Here is a 13,191-nt window from a genome sequence, read left to right on the forward strand (position 1 = left end):
TTGGGTCATCAGATGCGGCGATGCATTTTCGGCATCAATTATCACAATACTGTAGTTCTTTCTATTGTCTCAGGTCATTAGGCATTCGGGACGGGACTAAAATTATAATATTAAAATATGCGACCTGCATCGAAGCCTTGGACCTAGGTCCTAATGGTGGCTAATTTATTTAGATTCGTTTTGATGATTGACAGTTGAATTTTGATTCTTTAGCGGCCTTTTGCGTGGTAAAATATACTCTACTTCTCATGCTCGTAAAGTTCGTGTTTATCATGGATCTAGGCGACATAAAAATGACTTTTTATGCTCTTGTACATAAAGTAAAATCTTCGTCTAAGACCAAGGCAATCAGGTCTAAACAGCCATAAACAAAGAAGTTTCTACATATAAAAAAAAATATATATAAAAACTAAAAAACAATCAAAATAGATCAATAAAACTTAAAATGTACAATTATAATAGTAATGCGTGAACAATGAAAGGTACATAGTAAGTGAACAATAAAATTGTTTTCACTGTTTCTATTTCATTTCCTCGCCATCGAAGTGAAAAGCAGAGTGTAAAACTCGAGCATTAAACCCATTTTCCCCTCGACGTGTCTATCTACCCTCGCCGTACCGGCTCGGGTGGCTATATGAACGTCTTTGGTAAAATGGCTCGTTTTATGCTCTTGTTGTACAATCTACTATTCACTTCTCATGCTCGTAAAGTTCGTGTTTATGCTGGATCTAGGCGACATAAAATTACTTTTTATGCTCTAGTGCATAAAGTAAAATCTAAATCTAAGACCAAGGTAATCAGGTGTCAACAGACACAAACAAAAAAGTTTCTATATATTTTTTTTATTTTTTTATTTTTATAGATATTCGTATGTTTTGCTAAGTCAGTAATTCTGTTTAATTTCTAGCTCTACACTCATAATTTGCATTTGTCAGTTGCGCTTTGACGGTTTGAGAAGAAAATCATACATCGACAGCAATACGGCCAGTATTAAATTACCCAAAATGTATGCAAACTCGCTAAAATATTTAATTGGCGCCTGTTGGAGTCGTATCTTTTAGACTGGGCACAATAAAAAAGGGATTTAGGAACACAAACACAACCTAATTTAAAACACAGTGTAATAATCGATTCTACTCTCGATTCTGAGCAAACTACTTTTGGGTTTTCAGTTATTTAATTAACACCATGTATTTCAGGACTATTCTGTAGAACCTTATAGGTTAGGTTAAATAGGTTAGTTTTATAAAAATCCAGAAGTACAGTTTCAAAAAAATTGTTCGTTCATATGAAACGGGACATAAGGTAAAATACTAGTGCTCGTTACCGACCCAATAGCACAGGGCGGACACGCCATACAAAATACGCGTTCTGGAATCTACATAGGCACGACGACGTCTGTACACGCGTCAATGTGTGCGTAAGACACACAGGGCTGACTATCGCAAAACCCTAGTACTATAGGGTATGTAGGTATGGCTTAAATGTGTAAATAAATGTAATCGTTAATCATATATTTTTATTTTAACCTACTTAAAATGTGTCTGTCTATGTATTTAAGCATTATTATTTTACATTACAATAAATATATGACTACAAACTTGAACTAATTATTCGGTACCTAATTAGTTATTTCATGTCGTATTAATCGCGATACTTTTAGAAAGCATTATTATTAAGAAAAGGAAGTAGGCAGGCAGAAAAAAACTCCTTTTCTTGACTTTGGCTGTTGACAAACACCCATACAACGCACAGTATATCACCATTTCGCAAAGTTATTGCTCCCGAACTTAGTGCCGTGCGACGGTGCGGCCGACATACATCGCGTTGCGCGCCCGACTGCTTTCCTACGGTTTTCCTACAATCTGCGCTTGAGGGGTGGGGTAACTCGAACCGGTGCGGGGCGGAGCGTGTCCATTCTGTATGCCAGTACTATTATATATTCTGTGCCAATAGTTACCCAATCTGGGGGCACGGTAGTGCCCCCGCCAAGTTGAGCAAAACAAAACAAAAGGCACGGCCGCACCGTACTTTTCTCGAAGCCATTCATTTAATTTTAAGTCATTAGCGATAGAGGCTTGTTAGAGATGACAGCGCAGGGTGTCATATATTGAGCATTCACGTGTCAAACAATCCGACGTTTACCTTAAATCAGGGTTTCTCAAACTTATGGCTTCACGTACCCCTGTTAAAGTTTCTAGACGATAGCGAACACCCCCCCTTTAAGAAAGTAATAAAATTGACTGTTGGAGAAACTAAGGTTATTTTTATTTCAATCAGCATCATAAAAGGTAACAAATATAGGTAAGAATCATCTTGCACACGAAAATACAAACTGAAACAAACAACAACAAATAACAAACAAATAAGTAACAAATTTGGAGTTGAAATAAAAAATACAAAAAGACTCCAAAAACCAATCTTAATCATCTTGCTAGTCTTGCAGCCTCGTGGTTTTTGGAGTCACGTAAACCTTGACGCGAACCCCCTACCGTTGAATAGTGAACCCCTAGGGGTTCGCGTACCCCACTTTGAGTAACCCTGCCTAAAATCATTTGGGAAAATATTTTCGGTGAAAAAATAGAGAGCCCTCACAGCCTGCAGCTGCGCTCTCGTATTAAATAGTATAAGTGTCAGAGGGACCGCACGACACGAACTTCGCGTTTCGAGTTTCGGAGTAGCCCTGCAGTGCTGTCTCAGCATGTCGTGGGCTCACGCCTTGTCTCGAATCTCTTTGGTAATTAACGCTTTGCTTTCATCTCCGCCCTTTTGTAAATGAGCTCTTCCCGTGGGACTGCTCTGGAACAGAATTTGGTTTAAGTTACAAGGGAAAGCGGGATAGCCTTAAGTCGTGTTAAAATTGGGCTTTTTAGAAAAAAATGTTTTATGCTAGACAAGACACTCGGCACTAAACGGCGTAATAAATTATATGTACCATGTACCTACCGAAAATTAGGTTTAAAATATAGACAAAAGACTTAAAATTAAACGTTTAATTGAAGGTACTGTAACCGGCCAAGGGCGTGTCGCGCAGTGTTTGGGTTCTATCTATCTATTTAATCTAATAATATAAATACCTTTAAACGACCAATTCTTGTAAATATATAATCAGAATCTCGGAAATGGCTCCAACGATTTCGATGGAATTTGGTATGTGGGGGTTCTCGGGGATGACAAATCGATCTAGCTTGATCTTATTTCTGGGAAAATGCTTACTATCGAGTTTTAGCTCGAGCTAAGCTCAGCCGCCCAAGTACTATTAATAATCATCATCATCATCATATAATTTTTTCATAGAATCAGAAATGATGATATCCGCAGTAGAACTAAGGTTACCGACAAAGCCCGAAGAATTGCGAAACTGAAGTGACAGTGGGCGGGGCAAATAGCTCGCAGGACTATTTATGGCATCTATTGGTTATCCACACTTTTGGTTGCAAATATTTTCTTAACTTAGCCGGAGATTTGTCAGCTGTTTTGGTATTGGTTATCGATGTAGTAACTTGGTGCGACTAACGACCAGCCTCTAATAACTTAACCCACCCCTAAACACAGATGTTATCACCCGTACTGTTACACGGGTTCTTTATCGACAAGTTATATCGACGCCGTCAGATAAGGGTGTTCGGGTTTAAAACGTATTTACATGCCATTACACTTTGTAATTTACTTCTTAAACGTCGTGTAGCTTCAATTAGTTGGAGCGATAAATAGCGCCTGACTTTGTTACATTGCTGCTTCACGCGACTATGACTTTATGAATGATGGATCATTGCCGGCAATGAACGGTAACTCGCACGATATTACCGCATCATCTAAAGGAGGCTTTACTTGAGATAAATTTGACATTATGTCTGAATAAATTTAATACGGTATTTGACAACTCCTGATTTTGCCATATCTTAATATTATTATGAAAATATAGATATACAAATAGTGTTTAGCGAAGAGGAGGAAATATATTTGCCGACCAGATGGCCTAGTGGTTAGAGAACCTGACTACGAAGCTTGGGTCCGGGTTCGATTCCGTGTCGGGGCAGTATTTGTATGAAAAATACGATGTTGTTCTCGGGTCTTGGTGTTTTCTATGTATTTAAGTATGTATCTATCTATATATTATATTTATCCGTTGCTTAGTACCCATAACACAGCTTGCTAAGCTTACTTGGGACTGGTCAATTGGTGTGAATTGTTCCGTGATATTTTTTATTTATTTATTTATATGCAGCAAGTATGGCGGTACTGGCGTGTGTCTAATCTTGAATTTCAACAAACCTGTATAACTTTGTTATTTGTAAAGGTAACTTAAAAATTGTTTTTCTATTCGATAACAGGCAAAATAGATCAAGTCAAATACCGTATTTTAGGTACGTTTTAAAGATGCATATGTCTTAAAACAAATGTATTTTTAAGGTTCGTGTGAATTTGTGAGGCTTCGATGTATAAGTCTCTAGGAACTTGTACTCATCATGCTCGGAGTTGTATTTCCCTATGCTAAGCTCTTCTCTGAAAGAGACTGCTTTAGTCGTAGTTTCCACACGGGACCAGCACGGATATTGGGAACTTCGCACACACGTAGGTTTGTGTAGGTTTCCTCACCATGTTCATTGTCATTGTGGTACATTTGGCATATAAATTCGGCATATAAATTTCGAAAAAATCAAAGGTACGAACCCGGATTTGAATCCACGATCTTCTTTTTGTGTGATAAATGAATTTTTCGCAGACGGAGTCACGGGCAAAAGTTAGTTAGGGAATATTCTTCGAAATCCCCACGGAAAAGGAACATTGCGGATGCAAGCTAATTAGTAACTATATTTACGGGTGTTATTAAATAAATTAACGGTTTTTTTTTTCTTTTCAGATCGCTGCTATTGGCAGTCTTCGTTATAAGTAATTGTATCACATGGACAGCATCAAGACATCACTTCACACATAATGTAAGTTCACGGCTTTATGTACATAGGTACAGTCGACACTTTTATATAGTCAACTTTAAAGATATGGCCAAAGCTACAAAATATATTTGTAGTTGACTGTACCCTGACGCAATATAAAATAAAGGGACACAAATAAAAAACTTTTTTTAAAATTATTTGTGTCCCTTTGGTGTACAAGCAGCGAATATAATATTATAAACATTTAGGTACTTAACATAAGTAAATAAGCCAACCGGACCAAAATGTCAGCGTGCGCAATGGCCGGCCGTGACGCGTGGCCATGGCCGTGGCCTGCGCGGGCGCCGCCGTATCTTCTTAATCGATTCGAGGACTGATTTAACAACAGAGCTTGTCGATACTTAACTCTGGAACGTGTTCTTTGTTTACAAGCTTTTATTTAACGCAAATGTTGCGTATGAGCTTTAATGTCAAATATTGCAAGTAAAATTTCACCAAATATTATTATATAATAACTAGCTTTTGCCCGCGGCTTCGCCCGCGTTGAATTCGGATATCGTGCGCTGTTCCCTCGGGAACTGTGCATTTTTCCTGGATAAAAAATAGCCTATGTCTATGTCACTCTTTGGCCCATAAACTATCTCTGTGCCAAAAAATCACGTCGATCCGTCGCTCCATTTCGACGTGACAGACGGACAGACATACAAACACACACATTTCGTATTATAATATTATTATGGATGTAATTTGGATTGCAATAAAAGTAGAGTCAGAAAAAAAGCATTTCTAAAGTTATTTTTTTCTAAATTTAAAAATTTAGTTCTAAAGGACGTACTTCCGAGGTGGTTCCATTGACACCAAGTCAGGATCTGATGATGGGATCTTAAAGAAATTGAGGGCAGCCCTCGAATTTTTAAAGCAATCAAGCCAAGCAAGCATCAAGTCAAGTATTAACATTCAGAAAGTATCATTTGGTGAACTGGACCCTGATAAAGAAGACCGTAGGTAGGTACTTACCGGTACTCGTTATAAAATGATATAACTATGCTGTGTTTTAGATTAATGGAATCGTTGTGAAATGAACTTTGGCTACAAATCACTAAAATATATAATATTGGGCAGCCCAATATATAGTATGTAGTTGAGGTAGACGTCTATAGTTCCACTCCTGCTGGCTCGTGCTGAAGCCTGAGGCACCGACTTCAAACTAATAGAAAATTATTTTCAAGGTTTTTGAAGTCGGTTCCATTTTTTGATACCTTTTTTTTACTACAGTAAGCTCTAGGACATTTCCCGCACAAAAAGCTACGGACTAATGTAGTCTCTAGGATGCGTGACGGGTTAATGCTCATTGCTGAGGGTCGTGACATCCACGGATCATTTTCCGGGCAATCGCTCTCCATTTGGCACGATCTTCAGCAGCGTACGGCTTCGTGGACGTTTGTACCCATGTTGTCGCGGATCTGATCTGTCCAGCGCATGGGGCTCCTTCCCTAATAAAATATTACACTACTAAGTATCCCAAGAAAGTCGTAATAATGATTCACTACTAATCCTTATCCGATGACCACAACCATTCTGTCAAGAGTGTAGCAACTTTGAAGATAAGAGAACTTTAGTTCAATTGGACTTGTAACAGTTTTTCAATATTTTTTATCCCTGTCTCTTGCAGTCCCAGTCTTTCTTGTATCTTAAATACTTTAAGGTCTTATCGAAGACGTCGTAAGGAGAAAGTATTTTATGGGACCAAAGAACTTTAATTGAGTTTTCGAAGTTTATCAGCTAAATAATTAACAGATCTGGCCATTAAACTACAAAACACACCGACACCGCTGAGCATAATTAAATCTCATAGTTTTAGAGTTCTTGCTATCGAGTATTTTGATGTTGGTGCATTCATTTAATAAGATAGAACATAACCACGTATCCTGTCGGGGAATTAAAAAGAAAACAAAATAAAATATGTAAGGTTCAAGATTTAATGGAGTCGATTACTGACTGAATGACCTTAAACTACTGCAGGTGAATTGAGAAGGGAGTTTGCGAAGTTTTCACGACATATGGAAGTAGTATTATTATTATTTATTCTTCCACGCGATTTCTCACGTGATAGCTATAGATATTTACGAATTCTTCGTAGACGAAGTAGCGGGCAAGAGTTTACCAACATAAAACTACCAAAACCAAGCAATCACCGTTTTTCCAACAATGTTGTTTTGAGAGGTTATAAATAAACATAATTTGCTTTCGGTTTCAACATCAATACTTCGATGGAGTTCCGAACATCGGGCATCGGCCGGGCCAGCATGAGGCCATGTGAACCTTTGATTATACCTACGAATAAATAATAAGTCACTGTAACACACACATAAATGAAAAAATCTCCTCAATGACGTAATAAAGTCTAATGTAGAACAAGATCTCATTGTTACCAATATGTAAGAATTCAATTTTTTTATTTCACTAAATGTGAACTATTTTCGCAAAAAATTTGTATGTCACGAGATCGATATTTAACAGCTCTCCTCCTTTTATTGAGACTGTTGTGCGTCAATTCGTTAGTTCAAAAAAACTGTTCACATATCCTGAAATATTTCACAGCTGTGACAACCCTACCGGCGACTTAGTACATATAGAGCTCGTGAGTGTGAACAGTCATTCATATAATCAGGGCTGGCACTACCACTGATGATAGGGTCCTTCGCCTGTCATTCACTTTAATGGACTATTTCGAAATAGCGTGTTTTTACGTTACCAGTAATATCATCCTTTCGGCTGAAGTAAGTAACTCCTTATTAACGTAAAAAATGAGTTTTACTTACTAGTTCATTAAAATTGAGAGCTCATACATCCCACTCTATTTAGATACAGTCACCATTATTAATATATATGTCTATGACCAGCCGTGTAAAAATATACTCAGCAAAATTACTTATTAAATATTGCATACATTTGAGGGCCAGATTCGATTTTTTGCCGCTCAGTAGGTATATTTGATTCTCCATGAAATCTAATACCTATAAACGAGCAATTCTTGTATCTCGGAAACGGCTCCAACGATTTCGATGAAATTTGGTATGTGGGGGTTTTCGTAGTTTGGTCTTATCTCTGGGAAAACGCTTATTGTTATTTCATTTTTATTTTATTTTATTGACTTCTAATTAATTGTTATTGATTGTTTTTATGGACTTACGTCAGGAATAAATATATCATTTCATTTTAGTTTCATTTCATTGTAGAGTTTTAGCCCGAGCAAAGCTCGGTCGCCCAGGTACTAGTCTCATTATAAGGATAACCAACTGCTCATTAAATTGTGTACACAGCAAATCACAGAACAGCGTTGACTTTATACCGTCTCCGATACTTAACTATTTTATTATAATCCAATACAACTGACATTCCTTTTCCTCGGAAACTCTTCACCCACCCGCACTGCAAGCACTTGCAACACCGCGGCGATTCCTGACAAGTTGTTTATTGTCATAATATTGTATTTAGAGATGTCTACGCAGAGCTAGGGGCTACTATGAAATTAGAAAATCGAAGTTCGTATCGTAACGTCCCTCTCACACTCGTATTAAATAATATTAGCTTCAGCGGGACAACAAGATATGAAGTTCGAATTTTGCACTTCATAGTATAAGTCTACTCCGGAGTTAGATATTGGAACCACAGAGTACCTTTTTTATATACTGATTGGAACTCCGTATCGTGGCGTCCCGCTCACGTTATAGTCTTTACTAGGAGGATGAGAGGAACAGTTTGATACGAATTTCCAATTTCGAACTTGGAAGTAGACCCTTAGGGCTGTGGTGACCGGTGTTTTCATTGTAAAAGCTCACCTGGTGGTCTGACTGTTGTGGTTTGACTAAAGAAGGGTTCTATTTTTTTAGCTATCTATATGTACTCTATTTCTTGTGACGTAGCTGAACGACAAATAATGTAGTTCGATCCCATAAGTTAACATAATCTAAAATTATTTGTTTTTAAAAAACTGGTGACATTTTTAAAATTGAAAATTAAAATAATTATATTTTTAGTTGACGAATTATGATTTGTAACGATTCATTAAAAAGGCGTTAATATACCAAACTATGTCCTACTACGGCGATGATATATGTCTATCCATTTAGATAGACATAAACAACATTTTAAGGTATCTACATGAACACAACAATACGAAACGAATATTTCTGTTGAGTGATCTAATCATAGCAATCTGTCATACAAAGACTATATCTTGGTGGGTTAACAACCTAAATTCTATTTTTGTAACAATGAGAATCATGTCACTCTAATTGGTTAAAATAAAACTGTTACCATTCTAATTGCATTGACGAACCAGTAAATAGGTGGTCTCTTGTTGTGGATAAAGAACGTGTTCAAAGATCTTTAATCGCCACCAAGGGCTACGAACACCAAGGGCTATAATATAATTTGAACTGCACACAATTTGACAATTTGAACATCCAATAGGCCATGGTCCTAAAAAACAGCAGATCCGGAGGCACGGTAGTGCCCCCGCCAAGTCGTACCATCCTTTCAGTTCAAGCCATTTTCGATTTCTTTATCAGAAAATATTGGATACCTACGTATTTTTTTCTTTTGTCAATTAAACAAAACATCACGAAGATACTAGTCGTTGCCCGCGTCCCTTGTTGTTTTGTTCGAATAGATGGAGACGGCATCACATTTAACCGTCGGTTAACGCTAATCAATGGATGGTGAAACAGCCCCTTAGTAGGATAGGATAGCCGGTTAAAGTTCCGTGTGACTTCAAGAGCCCCCACTCCCAAAGTTTGACGCGCCTCATCTTTGTCATACCCCCAACGCAAAAAGAGGGGTGTTATAAGTTTGACCACTAGTGTGTCTGTATGTATGTGTGTGTGTGTGTCTGTGGCACCGTAGCTCTTAAACGGGTGGACCGATTTGAACGCGGTTTTTTTAATTTGGAATCAAGTTTTCTAGCGAAGGTTCTTAGACATGTTTCATCAAAATCGGTTAAGCCGACTTTGAGATATTGAACTTTGAAGTGGCAAAGTCGGGGTTTTCCGACTTTCTGTTGGTTAGGCTAGTTTGTTTGATTGACAAAAGAAAAAAAATTATGTAAAAAGAATAAATTTTTTTTACTCGCATGTCGTCCATTTGGCATCTTAAGCGATAAGGCCGCCTATTGCTTACCTTGTAGGTTATCTCACTCTCTCTCAGTCTCAAGGAGTCAGTCCTTTCTTCTTCTCTCAGTGTACCTCTTTTCTGTATTGCTTACTATTTTCTGTGTATAGTCATGTGCAAATACACGACTTTAGGCACTTAATATTAAGGTCGTGTATACATAAATAAATAATAAATATCATGGGACACTTCACACCAATTGACCAAGTCCCAAGCTAAGCAAAGCTTGTACTATGGATACTAAGCAACGGATAAACATACTTACGAGTATACCTATAGATAAACACATACTTAAATACATATTGAACATCAAAACCCGAGAACAAACATTCGTATTATTCATACAAATATCTGCCCGGCCGGGAATCGAACCCGGAACCTCAAGCTTCGTAGTCAGGTTCTCTAATCACTTGGCCATCCGGTCGTTGGCCAAATTACATATTTTTGTAACTTTGGCCGCGTCAATATCTTTGGACTTGACGATAGGTGCAATAAAGAGTCATTGTATCGTATTGTATTGTAAAGTGCTTGACGACTTTATTCAGCTAAACCTTAACCTTCGGCAGGCGTCAGGTCACCGCAGCAGGCACCGGCGGCAGGGCGCCGGTCTGTACCTGCCGGCGTCGTCCGTGATGCCGGGCGGCGCGGGCGCCGGCGCGTGGGGCGAGTGGGGCGAGGTGTCGCCGTGCTCGCGGACCTGCGGCGGCGGCGTGGCCAGCCAGAAGCGGATATGTCTGGAAGTCGCGTGAGTGACACCTAACACCCCTTCATTTCAAAAACGTGGACTTAAAAGCTCGAAGTGTACTGGCAGCGGTGGCGGAGCGGTACCAGTTGTAATATTCGAGCTAACATGAAAGAGTGCATAGAATACCGCGCGTGAATAACCGTGGTTAGCTCGAATATTACAACCGGTACCGCCTCCACCGCCGCTGTCAGTGCGTTTCAAGCTTACCTTAAATTGGCAATGTGCACCAAAATGCACATGATTCAAAAATACCTTTTTTATTTTTTTTCACTATAGAATTTTTTGGACTACGGTTACGATCAGGCAGGATTGAATCATTCATAAACTTCTTTCATTTTTGACAATTTAAAGGGGTTAGTATCATTTCGTCTAATAAAGCAGCTGGTGCTGGTCTAAATAGCAAATGGGCAGTGGCCTAAGATGCAACTGGTCTAAGTTGTGTTCTACGTAGATACATTACATACATATTCTCAGGATAATAAAAGTAATTTTTCTAGCAAATTGGGACAAAGTTTATAAACTCGCTTACTTTACTTTATTATTCCAAATCAGCGCCTAAAATAAATAATAGCAACATTATTCCATCAAGTCTTCATTTACTAACGCCTGATGAAATATAATAGCAATAACGTTCGCAGGCCGGACGGGCGGCCGATGTGCACCGGCGGCGACACCAAGTACTTCTCGTGCCAGACCCAGGACTGCCCCGCGGGCTCGGGGGACTTCCGCGCCGAACAGTGCTCCGCGTACAACGATGTGCCCTTCAAAGGCGTCAAGCACACGTGAGTATAAATACCTACTATAACGACGCTAATACTGCCCTCTTAAGGCAAAAAGTGGTATCATCAAAAAACACAATTTTGAGTTATTTATATACCACTAGCCGTTGCCTGCGACTCCGTCCGCGCAGTATTCGTTAATCGCTATCCGCGGGAACTATGTAATTTTCCGGATAACACTATCCTATGTCCTTCCGGGGACTCAAACTATCTGTAGGTATACCGAATTTCATCTAAATCGGTTCAGCGGTTTAGACTTGATTGAGTAATAAACATCTAAACATCCAAACATCTTCAAAACTTTCACATTTATAATATAGTATAGGATTGTGTAGCTTTATATATGTATTTTGAATCAAGTGTGGCTGCCGTGCTAAGCGAAAAGGTATCTCAATAAAAGCTAGTTTAAGAAAATCAAAGTTTCGTAAAAGATGATTTCAGGTAAAACTGTGATAGGGAAATCTTTATAAAGGGTTCTTGGATATATGCTTTAAATAAAAATATCGCTTTTGGCTTAGTTTACTGCTGAATGCTTTTGTTAAGCTAAATGCTTACAACTTTACTTTTACGATTTTATTGAGTTAGGTAGGTACGGTTTTGAGCTAAGCACGACAGTATAAATAACCAAGTTTTTATTTAGATACCGCCTTTTGCCTTTTGAGGGCAGAATAGGATATTGATACCACATAATTCCAAGACAAGCTCATCGTTAATCGCGAACATATTGAAAAATAAACGACAGTTACATTTTTAATGTCAAATAACCTATCCATAAAAAAACCATTTTTAATACAATCTTTTTTTGCTGACTGTACTTTTGTTGACTGTACTTGCATTATCACCCAAACAATTTGCATACCAAATTTCAAGTCGATGCTATAAACCGTTGAAGAGTTCCGTCCTGCAGAGACGATCCTGGCCAGACCACCAGGATGTCACTATTAGATTATTGTATTGTCACGCAATTTACATAAGTATTCCAAACTGGAAGTTGGTCAAATTTAGCTTGCAAGATTTGACTACAGACAGACAGATAACGGGACAGGTGAAACTAAATAAAAGCTTGTAATGAAACATGAGATCCGCCGCTGACAGAGACACATGGCAAGAGATGGAGGAGGCCTATGTCCACAAATGGACAGCCCAATAAGAAATAAGCAGAAATCGAATCAATTATTAATTTATGAAAATAATTTATTAAATATCTTATTACTAAAAAAAGGAAAAATGTTTTACGCATGAAAAACATGAAAAATCATAAAAAAATGTAAATCAACTTGTTATTGGAATTAAAAAGGCTTTTATTATTATTGTTATTATTATTAATGAAACATGATGAGTAGCATTTAAAGACCAGAGGCCTTTAAATGCTACTCATCATGTTTCATTAATTTTCTTTCGATCGCGAGTGTCAGAAGCAATTAAATGACACTTTTCGCATACGAAATCTGTCATTGGTTGCGATCGCGAGCATCAGAAACGTTAGGCAATACGGCCTCTGAGGCCTTATTCTTATTTATTACTAACACACTTGTAACACGAGGATAGAGAGAGATGGAAAATGCGGTCGCGAACGTCCAGAGCGTTAGACAATACG

At 38.2% G+C, this 13,191-nt stretch overlaps 1 protein-coding gene across 1 annotated transcript in view; it reads left to right on the forward strand.

Moving 5' to 3' along the window:
- Positions 1-11,601, forward strand: part of LOC141433009 (A disintegrin and metalloproteinase with thrombospondin motifs 4-like) — a 99,230-nt gene extending 87,629 nt beyond the window's left edge. Inside the window, exons 2-4 of the mRNA XM_074094846.1 lie at positions 4,865-4,940; positions 10,637-10,815; positions 11,454-11,601. Coding sequence (XP_073950947.1) covers positions 4,865-4,940; positions 10,637-10,815; positions 11,454-11,601 — 403 coding nt within the window. The remainder of the gene's footprint in view (positions 1-4,864; positions 4,941-10,636; positions 10,816-11,453) is intronic.
- The last annotated feature ends 1,590 nt before the right edge of the window (positions 11,602-13,191 follow it).

This window comes from Choristoneura fumiferana, chromosome 11, assembly GCF_025370935.1.
Source record: "Choristoneura fumiferana chromosome 11, NRCan_CFum_1, whole genome shotgun sequence".
Taxonomy (NCBI): domain Eukaryota; kingdom Metazoa; phylum Arthropoda; class Insecta; order Lepidoptera; family Tortricidae; genus Choristoneura; species Choristoneura fumiferana.